Source organism: Oncorhynchus gorbuscha, linkage group LG19, assembly GCF_021184085.1.
Source record: "Oncorhynchus gorbuscha isolate QuinsamMale2020 ecotype Even-year linkage group LG19, OgorEven_v1.0, whole genome shotgun sequence".
Taxonomy (NCBI): domain Eukaryota; kingdom Metazoa; phylum Chordata; class Actinopteri; order Salmoniformes; family Salmonidae; genus Oncorhynchus; species Oncorhynchus gorbuscha.
This window is the reverse complement of record NC_060191.1, coordinates 20207655-20224517: the sequence shown is the minus strand read 5'-3', so window position 1 is coordinate 20224517 and position 16863 is coordinate 20207655. Positions and strand designations below refer to the sequence as shown.

The following is a 16863-nucleotide window of genomic DNA, read 5'->3' as shown; positions in this document are numbered from 1 at the left end:
CCCAACCAAGCCGCACTGCTTCTTAACACAGCGCCATCCAACCCGGAAGCCAGCCGCACCAATGTGTCGGACACCGTGCACCTGGCAACCTTGGTTAGCGCGCACTGCGCCCGGCCCACCACAGGAGTCGCTGGTGCGCATTGAGACAAAGATTTCCCTACCGGCCAAACCCTCCCTAACCCGGACGACGCTAGGCCAATTATGCGTCGCCCCACGGACATCCCGGTCGCGGCCGGTTACGACAGAGCCTGGGCGCGAACCCAGCGCCCTTAACCACTGCGCCACCCGGGAGGCCCTACACTCAGGTTTTACACATACACAACAAGGCCGAGAGGTCACAAGCCTTTGAAATCTTTAGTGGACCATCAGAAAACATAAACAACCCCAGCTAAACACTTTGATGACCAATGATTAACAACTGACAAAAGCACTTGTTTCTAAGTCAGGGATGGGCAACTAGAGGCCCGTTTTTGTAGGCCCATGGACCAACCTAAAAAAATATATATTTTAAACTCAGTCGGGGTCTCAACTTACTGTTGAGTGAGTAGAATCGTAGAAATCACCACGTTTTGATTTCGGCGCGCATCATTTGATGTCAATCAGTCACTGACAGTCACTCATTTAGCCCATGTCATCTAAAAACTATTAGATTGGTAAATTAGTCTAGCCAGTTATCTAAACTAGTAGTAAAATCATGGTCGAATTACAGACCCGGGGAGCCCCCATTGATGGTATTAGTCACTCTCACTCTGATATTATATTAAAAACTGCAAACATTTGTCTCCACCCTATGGCAAAAAATGTCACTTAGAACCTCACCAAAATGTCACTTAGGGCCCCAACAAAATGTCACTTAGGGCACCCAAAAGGCTAGGGCTGGCTCTGACTCCACGTGTGAGTATGGATGTGGGTACGCAGAACCGTGAGCCACTGAGACCCCTCACGTTGATTTCAGATTTTTGGTGGCCCCCACCCCAATCAAAGTTGCCCATCCCTGGTCAAAGTTTATCAACTGGCCACGAGTTCAACTTTTATGTCAAAAAATAAAAGACGAAAAGTAATTTATTGAACTTGACCTGTTTTTAACTTTTGGATGTCTGTTTCTTTAAAAATGTTATTGAACCTCAGGGAATCTGTTTGATGAGGCCAACATTTTGAACTCGATTCAACACAACCCTTCTCAGCAACAGCCTCTTCAATACAGTGACATGCTGTACGCTTAATGGTGTCTGCCCATCTATGCTACGGTTTGAGTCATAAAACGCTTCTCTAACGCTTCGTTAAATCAGGGTAGATGCTATGGAAAAATAAAAAATAACCTTCAGTATGTCTGTATGTCAACTCTATTACCTCACACCTCTTCTCTTCCTCTGCCTAACACACAGGGCCGGACTACCGCATTTGGGGCCCCGGGCCACCGTCCTCCAGGGGGAAATGAGACATGGTTCAAGAGAGAAAAATGTGCAGTTTTATAATACTATTCTACACATTTTGTCATGAGTCTGAGAGAACATTTTGCAGATGTACAGCTAATTTACAGCAATTCTACACATTTTGCTATCATATGCTATCTGGGGGAAATGAGGAACACGCACCCTATTCTTTTGTGGTCCAGGGCCTGTGTGTGAGCAGGGACAGATTACCGAACGGGCATGCAGGGTACATATTTTGCTAACATATGCTATATGGTGGTCTCCAACATCCAGGGGTGCCCAATCCCCCCAAAAGAAAAAGGTTGGCGGGCCCCAGACCTGGAGGTCGAGGGGCCCCCAAATACCAGATGATTGGGTCAGGAGGTCTACATGATGGTCACAGCTTTTCCTCTACTCCTAGAGAGAAGCTCTAGCAGTCTGATAAACCAGAGTTGGGGTGGATGTGTTAGACTCTATCCCTGTGATGTTGGTCATGTGGTTCTGGTGTAGAAAGCTTATGTCATAGGCACTGTCAATAGGGTGACACTGAACAGACTGAAATAGATAACGGAGGTAAGAGTTGATAAGGGTACCATGGTAATGCTGTTGTTTTGGGCCTTATGAGAACATCAACATGAGCTCAACACATGGCCGAACAGTCAGCCATGGAATATGTGCCTTATTGTGTTGTTAAGGTAATACTTGAAGCTAGTTCATGCATGGTCATTCAGACCTAATATATCCATATGATAAGGTCGGTATGAATGCCTGGCCAACTGAAACGTGTTGTACTGACACTCTGGGAACACATTCTCTCTTGTTGTGTTGGGCGTTTGGCCAAGTTGAGGCCTCTCTCTACAAGTTGCGTCGCTCCACAGTGAGGGCTTGTGTGTTCTCGTCTGCAACCAGCTAGCCACACAGTGTAAACTACCTCTAGGGCCGGCACACTCCAGACCATAACCACAGGCAGAGTGACTGTGGTTTTGTCGGTCAGGGAAAGTGTAGGGGTCCTCACAAACACAAACACTCCGGAGTACTCTAGCCAGGATAAAAACACATACATATGTACATGTACAGTACACCCCAAAACACTCACCTCAGATTAAAAAGCATAGTTTAGGGTCTTAAAAGTATTTTTTATGCAAGCTTAACTATATGAAATGGTGGAAAACCTAAAATGGAGGCCCTGGCTGAGGTTTTGGAGGGACATGACCATACAGAGCAGTAATTATATGTGCCGTAATGTCCTGGGGATCATAATGTGTGCGGAGACACATACGCTTCTTGTTATAAAAAAAGAGGCTTTCCACAAACCATAACCAGAAAACACAGGCTTGATTGTAAACGCACACAGCAAGAACACGGTCGAAAGACCACACCATTAGCATTATTGTGAGACCATCGCAGAGATGGCTCCAGCAACAGTTCAGGATTCTGGATATGTAATTACCATAGAATCAAGTGGTATTATTCTAGAGACCACATGCGTGTACAGTGAGCTTTCATAGTGAATGTACCTCCATGCTGGAGACAAGCTGTTTAGTACAGTTTAGTTGGTATAAAAGAACAATCCACTAATCCTATAACCCCATCATGTCACGAATCTCGCCGAAGATGGTGCCTCTTCCTGTTCGGGCGGCGCCCGGTGGTTGTCGTCGCTGGCCTATTAGCTGCGGGGTTGTTCTCTGTTATTTGATTGGTGTATTTGTGAGATCTATATTTTTCCGGACAGTTTTAGTCCTTTGTATTTTGGACGGGTTATTTCATGCGCCCTTGTGTTTCGCATGTCCGTGTCTCCGAGGACATCGTATCTGATCGGTATCCCCAGTTCACGTCCCGGGTTTGGAAGGCGTTTATGGAGCGTCTGGGGGTCTTGGTCAGCCTTACCTCTGGTTATCACCCCGAAAGTAATGGGCAGGTGGAGAGAGTAAACCAGGAAGTGGGTAGGTTTCTGAGGTCGTATTGCCAGGACCGGCCAGGAGAATGGGCGAGGTACGTCCCGTGGGCAGAGTTGGCCCAGACCGCACTTCGTCATTCATCCACGAATATGTCGCCATTCAAATGCGTACTGGGCTACCAGCCGGTCCTGGCTCCGTGGCATCAGAGTCAGACCGAAGCTCCTGCGGTGGGGGAGTGGGTACAGCGCTCTAGAGAGACCTGGTGGGCAGGATTCCAGGATTCTCTCAGGCAGGCCAGTAAATGGCAAAAGAGAAACGCTGACCGCCACCGCGGAGGGGCCCGAAACCTGCCCCTCCGCCTGCCATGCCGGAAGCTGGGGCCGCAGTGTGTGGGGCCATTTAAAGTCCTGAGGAGGATAAACGAGGTGTGTTATAGATTGCAACTTCCCTCTTACTATCGCATTAACCCCTCGGTTCATGTGTCTCTCCTCAGGCCGGTGGCAGCTGGTCCCCTGCAGGACGGTGAGGTACTGGAGGTCCCTCCACCCCCTCTGGACATCGAGGGGTCCCCGGCGTACACAGTACGAGCTATTCTGGACTCGAGACGCCGGGTGAGGGGCCTGCAGTACCTCGTGGACTGGGAGGGGTACGGTCCAGAGGAGAGGTGCTGGGTACCGGGGAGGGACATTTTAGATCCTTCCCTCTTGAGGGATTTCCACCGCCTCCAGCCGGATCGCCCCGCGCCTCGTCCTCCGGGTCGTCCTCGAGGCCGGGGTCGGCGCGCTGCGGGAGCCACGCATCAGGGGGGGGGGGGTACTATCACGAATTTCGCCGAAGATGGTGCCACCTCCTGTTCGGGTGGCGCTCGGCGCTCGTCGTCGTCGGCCTATTAGCTGCCATCGATTCCCTTTCCATTTGTTTCTATTTATTGGGTTTAATTGGGTACACCTGTTTTGAGTTAGTGTTTGTTTGTAAGCTATTTAAGGGCACTAGGCCTGCTGGGTATTTGTGCGGGCTTGTTCTCTGTTACTTGATTTTGGTGTATTTGTGAGATCTATATTTTTCCGGACAGTTTTAGTCCTTTGTATTTTGGACGGGTTATTTCATGCGCCCTTGTGTTTCGCATGTCCGTGTCTCCACTGTCTTTGGAATAAAATATCCACGTACGGAATTACCTGCTGTCTGCGCTTGACTCCTCCACTCACCATTCATAGAAGTCGTAACACATCATTATAACCGAATCCTCAGCTGTTGATTCATATTTACCATAATTATCCTCAATAAATACTGTACATACATCCTGACATACAGGTCTTGAATATTGAAACGATAAATGACTACATCATTTGAGAATTTCACAATTACACAATTTGTGTTATGACTTTCTAGACATCCTGATAACCATTGAAACATTCACAGGAATGTTGATTGTTCTGGTGTTGTCGTATGAATCATCATCAGAAGCTTGTTTGTTCAGAACTACCCCTTCCTTTGCTCTTCCTGTCATACCCTGTAGTGAAATCACCTCTCCTACTACAATAGGGTGGTGGCATTTACAACAGGAAGTTCCCTATAGTCTGAAGGTCTCTGTGAGTCACCCTGTGCTGCCCTGGACCCCACAATTATATTGTTATACTACCCCTTGAATCACTTCACACATGATGCCATGATCATGATGCTCGTCCAAGTCATTGGATGAAAGTTAGAAAAGGGCCTTGGCCGGTGACAGTGAAGCGATATGAGTCTGTAAGGTGTCAAGGTTGTTTGTGTACAAGAAAGAGGGGTTATAAACTCAAGACACCAGTCACACCTCAACACATCACCCTCCTCATGATGTCACACATCACATGTAAACGTACGTAATTCTATGAACAAAAGTGGACTTCATCATAAAGAATGTGTATGGTACTTTCTAAACACAAGTGACCGTCGCACAAGGCCGGACGTCAAGCACAGACAAAGAACATCTTAGCGTACTTACACAAACGCACTGGATGGATAGCAAGTGACGGCAATAATATAGCTACCATGACCACCGCCAATTTGAGCTAGACACTGCAGATTGCAGTCTTTCAATATTCCTCGAAAATGTCCTCTACCAGTCTGTCCCACATCGTATCTATTTTTCCATCATTTCCACCACAACAACGTCAATCTAATTTCCTCAATCGTGATTTTGTTCTCCATGCTCTTTTCCTTCATGCTGTCACTTTCACTCAACTTCTCTGTCCTTTTCAGGGGCCCAGAGTATTGCGGGAACCTCTAGTGAATTATTCTAGATGATGTGTATCGTCCTCGGCTGATTTTCTCATGACACTACCAGACATAAAACTCAGCTTTTCATCCATGTTTGTTTTCCTCTGGCTTCTTCCAACATACACAACAAGGCCAAGAGGTCACAAGCCTTTTAAATCTTTAGTGGACCATCAGAATACAAAAAAAAAACCCAGCTAAACACTTTGACCAATGACAAACAACTGGCAACAGCACTTGTGTCGAAGTTCATCAACTGGCCACTAATTCAACCTTTATGTCAAAAGATAAAAAGACCAAAAGAAAGTAATAATGTTATCTTGACCTGCTTCTGTGGTCCTCAAATGACGTTTGGTTTTTCTATAGGCACTTCACTTTTGTTTACGAAATCAACCCTCCTCCTTATGATCATCCAAGTCTAGAAAAGCCATGCCTGTTTTATGACCACACTGTAGTCTGTGCACTGTGCACATCTGGATCTGCTACACTGGCGGTGGCAAATTCAAAAACACTCTCTGCCTCTCGTACTTCCTCAATTTTGCCGTCTGTCAATCATTACCCAAGTAATCATCGGCCGTAGAGCAGCACTAGTACAGTATTCCAATAATGTTTTGTTCTGTATTTTCTCACAAAGGGAAACAGCCGAGCAGAATGTACTCTAACAAAAGGAAATGCTGAACTGATGTGGACAGCAAAAAATTGCTTGGTCATCTAAAAAAAAACTTCCACCACACATCCACATAAACACAGACGGGCACATACAGAGACCTACAGTGACTTCATTGAGGCCTCACATGCCCTCCCCCACAACAAGCGTGTGCACTCACACTTTCCATCTCTAGCCACCATCCTCTTTCCCTTGGCTGAATCCCATGCATATTGCGTACTACTGTAGTCCCAGATGTTAGCTGCAGTCCCCTCTCCAGTGGCAGGGTGTGGTGTCAAACCCCCTCTGCCTTGGCTAACACGAAGGCTAACGGAACCATGGTCTCAACAGGACCCACAGCGGTCCTGATAGGTTACAGTAACACAGATTTGGATGTTACAGTATACCTTAGTTGAAGTATTTCTCCAATAGAGGTATGATCATTCCTAATATATAGGTTTCGGTACAATGCAAAACGTTTAGAAAGACTAAAGACAACCCAAGGTATAAACAAAGATTTTTCACATTTAGTGTAACGTACATTCATACACCGATCCTTCAGTATCCCGTGGTTGAGTATCTGATTCAGTGTCTTCTTCAATAACACATGGTTCAAGCACCAGACATTTCATGCCATGGGCATTCGCTTTAAATGCGCAATGAAGTCGTTTTTATATTAATATCACATTTCTTGGTAACAATTAAGTACCTTACTGGAATAGATTTCCATTCAAATGGGCAAAAAAATGTTTTGCGTTTTTAGCAAAAACAATATATCTCTCAAGTAAAAAAATTGCTAAGATTGTCTGGGAGTGGTCTGAGTGGGAAGGGAAAAACTGAAAACTAGCTGTTATTGGCAGAGAGGTTTGGAACACTGTTATTCATCTATTAACCAATTTACCCCATGTCACCATGGAACACCAAAACTCCCTCCCATGCAAATCTGCTGATTATAAGGTCCTGTGTATATTGTATTTTCAACCAGCTCACATTTGTTCATAAATTTACAGTGTTAGCTTCATCAGCTGTTGTATTATATGATACAATATGATATGATTCTCTCCTCTCTGCACAGACCATACAAACGCTCCACACCGCGTGGCCGCTGCCACCCTAATCTGGTGGTCCCAGCGCGCACGACCCACGTGGAGTTCCAGGTCTCCGGTAGCCTCTGGAACTGCCGATCTGCAGCCAACAAGGCAGAGTTCATCTCAGCCTATGCCTCCCTCCAGTCCCTCGACTTCTTGGCACTGACAGAAACATGGATCACCACAGATAACACTGCTACTCCTACTGCTCTCTCTTCGTCCACCCACGTGTTCTCGCACACCCCGAGAGCTTCTGGTCAGCGGGGTGGTGGCATAGGGATCCTTATCTCTCCCATGTGGTCATTCTCTCTTTCTCCCCTTACCCATCTGTCTATCGCCTCCTTTGAATTTCATGCTGTCACAGTTACCAGCCCTTTCAAGCTTAACATCCTTATCATTTATCGCCCTCCAGGTCCCCTCGGAGAGTTCATCAATGAGCTTGATGCCTTGATAAGCTCCTTTCCTGAGGACGGCTCACCTCTCACAGTTCTGGGCGACTTTAACCTCCCCACGTCTACCTTTGACTCATTCCTCTCTGCCTCCTTCTTTCCCTCCTCTCCTCTTTTGACCTCACCCTCTCACCTTCCCCCTACTCACAAGGCAGGCAATACGCTCGACCTCATCTTTACTAGATGCTGTTCTTCCACTAACCTCATTGCAACTCCCCTCCAAGTCTCCGACCACTACCTTGTATCCTTTTCCCTCTCGCTCTCATCCAACACTTCCCACACTGCCCCTACTCGGATGGTATCGCGCCGTCCCAACCTTCGCTCTTCTCCCCCGCTACTCTCTCCTCTTCCATCCTATCATCTCTTCCCTCTGCTCAAACCTTCTCCAACCTATCTCCTGATTCTGCCTCCTCAACCCTCCTCTCCTCCCTTTCTGCATCCTTTGACTCTCTATGTCCCCTATCTTCCAGGCCGGCTCGGTCCTCCCCTCCCGCTCCGTGGCTTGACGACTCAATGCGAGCTCACAGAACAGGGCTCCGGAAGGCCGAGCGGAAATGGAGGAAAACTCGCCTCCCTGCGGACCTGGCATCCTTTCACTCCCTCCTCTCTACATTTTCCTCCTCTGTCTCTGCTGCTAAAGCCACTTTCTACCACTCTAAATTCCAAGCATCTGCCTCTAACCCTAGGAAGCTCTTTGCCACATTCTCCTCCCTCCTGAATCCTCCTCCCCCCTCCTCCCTCTCTGCAGATGACTTCGTCAACCATTTTGAAAAGAAGATCGACGACATCCGATCCTCGTTTGCTAAGTCAAACAACACCGCTGGTTCTGCTCACACTGCCCTACCCTGTGCTTTGACCTCTTTCTCCCCTCTCTCTCCAGATGAAATCTCGCGTCTTGTGACGGCCGGCCGCCCAACAACCTGCCCGCTCGACCCTATCCCCTCCTCTCTTCTCCAGACCATTTCCGGAGACCTTCTCCCTTACCTCACCTCGCTCATCAACTTATCCCTGACCGCTGGCTACGTCCCTTCCGTCTTCAAGAGAGCGAGAGTTGCACCCCTTCTGAAAAAACCTACACTCGATCCCTCCGATGTCAACAACTACAGACCAGTATCCCTTCTTTTCTCTCCAAAACTCTTGAACGTGCCGTCCTTGGTCAGCTCTCCCGCTATCTCTCTCAGAATGACCTTCTTGATCCAAATCAGTCAGGTTTCAAGACTAGTCATTCAACTGAGACTGCTCTTCTCTGTATCACGGAGGCGCTCCGCACCGCTAAAGCTAACTCTCTCTCCTCTGCTCTCATCCTTCTAGACCTATCGGCTGCCTTCGATACTGTGAACCATCAGATCCTCCTCTCCACCCTCTCCGAGTTGGGCATCTCCGGCGCGGCCCACGCTTGGATTGCGTCCTACCTGACAGGTCGCTCCTACCAGGTGGCGTGGCGAGAATCTGTCTCCTCACCACGCGCTCTCACCACTGGTGTCCCCCAGGGCTCTGTTCTAGGCCCTCTCCTATTCTCGCTATACACCAAGTCACTTGGCTCTGTCATAACCTCAGATGGTCTCTCCTATCATTGCTATGCAGACGACACACAATTAATCTTCTCCTTTCCCCCTTCTGATGACCAGGTGGCGAATCGCATCTCTGCATGTCTGGCAGACATATCAGTGTGGATGACGGATCACCACCTCAAGCTGAACCGGCAAGACGGAGCTGCTCTTCCTCCCGGGGAAGGACTGCCCGTTCCATGATCTCGCCATCACGGTTGACAACTCCATTGTGTCCTCCTCCCAGAGCGCTAAGAACCTTGGCGTGATCCTGGACAACAAACTGTCATTCTCAACTAACATCAAGGCGGTGGCCCGTTCCTGTAGGTTCATGCTCTACAACATCCCAGAGTACGACCCTGCCTCACACAGGAAGCGGCGCAGGTCCTAATCCAGGCACTTGTCATCTCCCGTCTGGATTACTGCAACTCGCTGTTGGCTGGGCTCCCTGCCTGTGCCATTAAACCCCTACAACTCATCCAGAACGCCGCAGCCTGTCTAGTGTTCAACCTTCCCAAGTTCTCTCACGTCACCCCGCTCCTCCGCTCTCTCCACTGGCTTCCAGTTGAAGCTCGCATCCGCTACAAGACCATGGTGCTTGCCTACGGAGCTGTGAGGGGAACGGCACCTCAGTACCTCCAGGCTCTGATCAGGCCCTACACCCAAATAAGGGCACTGCGTTCATCCACCTCTGGCCTGCTCGCCTCCCTACCACTGAGGAAGTACAGTTCCCGCTCAGCTCAGTCAAAACTGTTCGCTGCTCTGGCTCCCCAATGGTGGAACAAACTCCCTCACGACGCCAGGACAGCGGAGTCAATCACCACCTTCCGGAGACACCTGAAACCCCACCTCTTTAAGGAATACCTAGGATAGGATAAAGTAATCCTTCTCACCCCCCCTCCCTCCCCCTTAAAATATTTAGATGCACTATTGTAAAGTGGTTGTTCCACTGGATGTCATAAGGTGAATGCACCAATTTGTAAGTCGCTCTGGATAAGAGCGTCTGCTAAATGACTTAAATGTAAATGTAAAATACAAAACACAGGAAAAACTGAATTTTGACTGCACTGGGCCTTTACATTGTTTTTTACTTCACAGTTCTATGAAACTGAGAGCAAATTACGATAACAGACTACGACCATGCAGCATCTGCTTTCGATTAAGACAACCCTTCTAATGTAACTAGCTGGCCAGTGTATTTGCAGTCAGTGAGATAGGCTCGAGGTGAACCCATTTGGGTAACTGTTGGTATATCTTTTCTCTGTTGTTGTTGTTGTTGTTCATCTTCTTTACATTTACAGGATGAGTTCTGGGCATCATTTCCTGTTTGGGGAGTAATAATGGTGTCCCATCTGGGCATTTATTTACCTCATGTCCCTAAATGTAAAAAGCCTGCAGGGTATGTGGTTAGGTCATTATGCACAATGCATGAAGAAACATAGACCTAAACACGTGCAGGCAGATGTGCATCTAGAGACTCGTCCCTCTGTATTATGGCTGAATGACTGCACATTAGAAAGGTTCTGTGACATGCTAGCAAAAATAACTCAATGGGACAGTAACCAGGGGTAGAACGAAGAGGGGGATGTGTATCATAAGGTATTTGTCTCTTTCTTTCTCTATCTCTACTACCTCTCTGTTTTTCCAGGAAGTTCAGTCTGGGCCAGTAAATTCCTCTCAGTTAAACCCAATTGATTTACTGGCCTGCCTCTGGCCTTCAGTGCGCTGCCTTTGGAGGGTGAGGAGGAAATCTGCTCCTTATTAATGTGATCCTTTATCACAGCATTTTCTTCACAGAACCAAAATATCTCCCTTTCCAGATGGGCCTGGTTCTGAGCATTTGGAAGTTAAAGACCAAACTCATTTTTTTTCTTCACTTTAGAACTTGAGCCACGTGTGCTACCCTGAAGGTGAACCCTTCAAAATGTTCCTATGCTTTGTCTTTGCGACTGTGCTTTCACAGCAGTGGTGCTGTGACCTATTTTGAGACCTATAGGTGGCAGCCATGTGGGCGTTATGCATGCCAAATGTAAAGATATGGTAAAACAAATGTTTTGTGTCACACCTGCAGGTCTGCTCGACAGAACAGGAAGGCAGGGGGCAACTGGAGACAAGGGCCAGATGCACACCACCGCCACCACACAGGACGTCCTGGGCAAATAACACGGGGGGCAGGCGAGGAAGGAGAGGGGCCAGGAGCATCCCTTCCTCTTTGGGTATGATCTTCGCCAATCAAGGAAATGGCAAATGAATGTAACATTTTATTTTTCTGTGTGCAAAGTGGGAACTAGAGATCTGAACTGATGTAAAAAAATAAAAAATAAGTTGGGAGTGGAAATTCGGCGTTCTCTAATGGTAGCCTCACAACTAATAACTATAAATTGCTATAGCTGTGAGTGGGTAGTCAGTCATTTCATTGTAGTTAACACACTGTAAAAGTAAGTGTTAATGCTTCTTCCTTTCCTTCAGCACTTCTCCAAAAGCATCCTTTAAATGGGGTCATCTTGATCATACGGGTCATTCTACCATTTAAAAAAGATAGCTCAATATTGACTCTACTAACTCATGTGCTCGCTCACTTCTTATAAAACACAGGGGCCAAGCTGTCTCTTGACCCAAATAGTTTGTTTGTTCTGCTCTGTTTATCTGATAAAGAACATGAGCTGGTGCACACGCAGAATAATAGTTTGTGGGGAGGTGCTGACTAACGGCGAATAAACTATAAACTATCAAAATAATGAAAGTTGCACAGTCCATGTATAATCTCCCAGGATTTTAATGGGTATTTACCAACATTTCGGCATCCCTGTGCCTTCCTCATGGTGAGGAAGGACCCCGAGGAAGGCACGGTGATGCCAAAACGATGGTAAATACCCATTAAATTGCTGGGAGATTATACACGGAGTGTGCGACTTTCTTTATTTTGATAGTTTACTTCTCTGTTTATCTGCCATGGTGCAAAAAGAAAACAAAGTTAAAACATCCCAGTCTCCCAAACCCCCACAAGTCCACATTCTCCTAGCTCTTCCCCTCGCTCATCGCTGTGGAGCGCAGGGAGACAGAACTAGGACAAACAATAGGAAGCGGATAGGAAACATCTTGCCTGTAAACCCAGGTCTGCATCCCAACCTTCCCTTCCTCTGACAAGTAAACACAACTGAGGAGGGATTCTGGCGGGTAAAATAAAAACGATCCTCTACCAACACCATCATACCCATCCTGGCATTGCTGTACCCAGAGTTTCCAAGAGCAAATCCACTGGGACGCTAACATAGACTGTTGTTTTGAATAACGATGATGTTGACGAGGGATACTATCTCATTCTGCATTTCTCTGTGACTAACTCTCCCTTTTATTACCTGACCTGAATAATGGAAATGTTTGTGAGGGGAGGGGATCTCATAAAACGCATGATGGAGAGCCATGGAGTCACTGCTCCACACAGCTGGTGGACGACTGGTTTGGCTGTAGGTCGGGAACTGGGAAAAACATCAAGTGGGGCTCTACCAATACATGTCAATGGGGGTGCCAAGCATGACATAACAGTTATTTATTTTAACATTCAGAATTCACATTATATTGTAAATATGACATCTTGTCCAACAGTTGAGAATATAAATGGCTCTTGCTTCATTTACATAAATGACCTCACACCAGCTGCTGAAAGCAACAAAGAGTGGAAAAAGCACAACCATTTTCTCAAGACGGCCTGAGAAAGCAATGAGACATTAAAGGGGATACATTTCCTCCCTCTACAGCTCAGGTTTCTGTTTGTTACAGCCTTCCTCTATAAACACCGCATGAAACGAGAGGCACCAGAACAGGCCCCCAAATCTTAATTATACATGTCTCCACCATGCCTCCACAATACCACCCTTCCTACCCAACTTCACCCACCCATCCAAACAACCATCAACACAAGCAGCTCCAAAGACACTTATCACAGTACAAGTCCTCTGTGGTCACTCCATCAACCCCTTCCAGTCCCCTCCCCCTCGATCCTCTATCCAAACCAGTTGTCCTTTATGAAGGTTTATTTGAGCCCGAGCCTATAGTAACTGTCCATGTCCCACAGCAGAACCGGTCCAAACCTACGTCTCGCATGGCTGCAGTCGTATCTGCTCCAAATGATCTGCACGGCTGCAGAGCATATGGGGTTGAGAGACTTATACAAGCATGTGGCAGGAATATTACATCTCTGTCACCTTCTTTTGAACGGGCCATTGCTCTCTGCTGTTTTCCATTACGGTGATTTATCTGCACAAAAGACTGAAAAGACGAGATTGACCAATCATCAAATCATTCAAGTATTCATTTTAATATTGACAATCACTTTGGCTGGGGGGAAAAAATCCCTAGGAGGTTTATCAATTGGGAGATTGCTTTGTAGATTTGACAAACATTACATTTGCCAGACTACGATGTCAAAAAACCTCGTAAGAACCTCTCACACCCTCTGAACAGTATAACCATTAATCCACCTTCTATATAAACAATGTTCTGAGTCCATAAAGTGACATGTTTGGAGAGAAAACAAGCAAGGATCCACAACTACGATCTCAACTCAATAACAACACACAAATTGTCTGTGACCTGGTATAAACCCATAGAGACCGGGTGTACTATGTGGCGTTACAATAAACCTTTATAAACAGAGGGTGTCTGCCATTTGGAAGACAAAATGAACATGAAGCTAATATACTGTAACTACATTTACCCCATCTCTACTCGTTCTATTTCTACCTCGGCTCTGGTGTGTCTGGCCAGTGTCATCCCAAACCAAAACATGTCCGATGCCTCACCAGACCTCCATACTTCACCTCGTGGATGGAGAAACAGACGGTCGTAGAAGGCCAGTCAGAGGAGAGCAATGGAGAAACTCCAGCTGTTTGGTTTAAGAGAGGAATCTGCAGTTAGACCACCGGCAGAAAAGAGATCCCCAATTCTGCATACAGTACTCACTGATGGCAGTAACAGTCTGTAGACGAACAGACACGTATCCAAGAGGTGTACTGTAGATGTGCAGAGCAGTATGTATGGACATTAGACAGAAAAATCCACACGGAATCTCGATTTACCCACTGGGCACACGCTGGTTGAATTAATGATGTTTCTGCATTATTTCAATGAAATTACATTGAACTAACTTGGAATAGATGTCGAATTGACGTCTGTGCCCAGTGGATATCTACTTTGGTAAAGAGGTCAGCTGACTACAGACGGATATCAATGTGTTTTCCTGAGGATTTTGGTGAGCTGTCTTGGAGAGCACAGTAGATGGGAGTTTAGGTGCTGTCAGGTCCAGGTGGCAGCGGCTTACTGTGTAAATCACATGTCCTATCTTTCCTTTCCAGGTGTTGAGTGCTAAAGTGTTTCTATCTGCAACAGCGCCAGGTTCTCCCAAGAGCCTCCAATCTTTGGGTACTGCACTAGAGGATTTTAGACCAGTTTGCAGTCCTAAGGTAAAGCTGGGTGAAAACAGACATATACCTTACCTTTAAAACAATAAGAAATAGCCATAGAAAGAGTATATGTGTCATCCAAAGAGGAAATGTGCTACACATAGATATGAAAACCACTGGGTGTGTCAGATCCACCAGAGGACTCACTATGATTGTCCCATTTGGTATGTTTTCAACTTGAAGTGTTGAAAGTTGACTCAGTCACTCAGACCGTGTCACAATGTGTCGCACACTGCTAGAGGTGACAGCCACCTCATCCCCACGCATCGTTGCCATTGGTAATGAATCTTGCCTTGCCACAACATAGGCCTCCAGGTCAATTAAGATCTTGGAATACCCAAGAGGTGCATAAGAAAATAATAATATAATAATAATATATGCCATTTAGCAGACGCTTTTATCCAAAGCGACTTACAGTCATGCGTGCATACATTCTACGTATGGCTGGTCCCGGGGATCGAACCCACTACCCTGGCGTTACAAGTGCCATGCTCTACCAACTGAGCTACAGAAGGACACCCATAATGAAAAGGACACCCAAAATGAAAAGACAACAGAGGCGGAGGCTGGCCGTTTGGCGTAAGGAAACAACAGCAGACCTACTCCCAACCGACCTACTCCCACTGACTTCCTCTGCTCTACATTCTCTAATGGAGGACATACTGCCTGCACATCAAAGGTTTGTGTGTCACAGATAGCAGGACAGCAGCCTTAGACAAGAGCTGTCCTAGTTATGACTAGTCAATAAACCAATCTGGAGGCCCAGAAATGAGTGTGTTCTAGCCCACATCTCTATTATGAGTTGAGTTCTACTGTTTTGTCATTACAGTCATTATACCATACCTAGATATTTAAGAGTAAGTCTTGAAAAAACAAACACCTAGGCCTAGTTAAGATACAGTAACATTAATGCACCTATATTCTTTATTGCTAATATAATTACAGTTACTATACTCGATGTGATGAAAATAAACATCAGTAATAAAGATGAAAAACGTGATATATTTGTAACAATATGCAGGTTGAGGTTCACATGAGTGAGGCACTTTTGCGTGGATGACATCTCGCAGTCCTCCTTACTTCAGATGGAGGGGGGGGGGGCAGGCAAGTGGAAGCATCTTTGAAACGACTTGAACCCTAAACCTAAACAACTGCAAGCCTGAACAAACAATACACATTAAGATGGCACTCTACGATAGCCAGATCATGTTTTGCATATCAAGACTGTAGACGAATCCTCCTAGAAAAATATGAATTGACCCAGTTTAGTTATGAAGATTTAGGATATGGCTATGCCCCAGAAAACACTCATTACAAGAATTACTCACAAAAACAGCATTCCAAATACAAATGTTCAGTATTCACGTGTTATTTTCTATCTACTGATATATATGGTAATATGCAGGCATATCAGGATGTACTACTGTATGTGCTGTACTTCAGAGAAAAGAGAAAGACAACAGTATGGGAGAGAATCAAATAAAAAAACATACAGATCTAAATATGGCCGTTACAGTTTGAATAATCTGAGAATAATCAGGCATAATCACTTTACAATGGAGACTTTATCGTTTGTTTTCTAAACGCATACGTTTTCTGCACTCACCTGGGTGAAAAGCATTTGTTGTTAATCCACTGTATTTGCGGCGATAGTCTTTTTATGCGACGAAAAATCTCCAAGTAAACTACCTCACGATATTATAACAGATTTCCAGCGGTGGAAAATGATTTCCAGATGAAGTCAGTGAAGAAAGAGCAGTTGTATAACTTCACAATTTCAGTGCATTGGTTTCTGCCGCATCCATCGGGGGGAGGGTCTGTTAGTCGCAGATTGTGGATTGAGAGGAGAGGCAAGTAGCGAATTGAAAAATTAACAGGAAAGAAGAACGAGAGAGAGATAGAGAGGGGGGGGGGTGGAGAGAGTGAGAGATATAATTATAGAATAGTAAACATTTGATTACAATTAGACTTTTCACAATAAACAAAAACTAAATTGTCAAATTGATGTATTATCTTGTCGGAGGCCTGAAGTATATGGTTGATACAGTTTAAATGGGATTGAACTAATAGGTGATGACGTCAAAGTGCACGTTTTTATCAACTCTTTG

At 46.0% G+C, this 16863-nt stretch overlaps 1 protein-coding gene across 3 annotated transcripts in view; it reads right to left on the bottom strand.

The window, feature by feature from the left end:
- The window catches only part of LOC124004711 (platelet endothelial aggregation receptor 1-like), a 38736-nt gene extending 22112 nt beyond the window's left edge, over positions 1-16624 (bottom strand). Inside the window, exons 1-2 of one of the 3 annotated variants that reach the window (XM_046313422.1) lie at positions 16362-16624; positions 14011-14178 (exon numbers count right to left, since the gene is read on the bottom strand). In XM_046313422.1, the coding sequence (XP_046169378.1) occupies positions 14011-14081 (71 nt within the window). In that variant the 5' untranslated portion in view covers positions 14082-14178; positions 16362-16624. The remainder of the gene's footprint in view (positions 1-14010; positions 14179-16361) is intronic. The other 2 variants (XM_046313423.1, XM_046313426.1) reach the window with 2 other exon arrangements.
- Between the last annotated feature and the right edge of the window lie 239 nt (positions 16625-16863).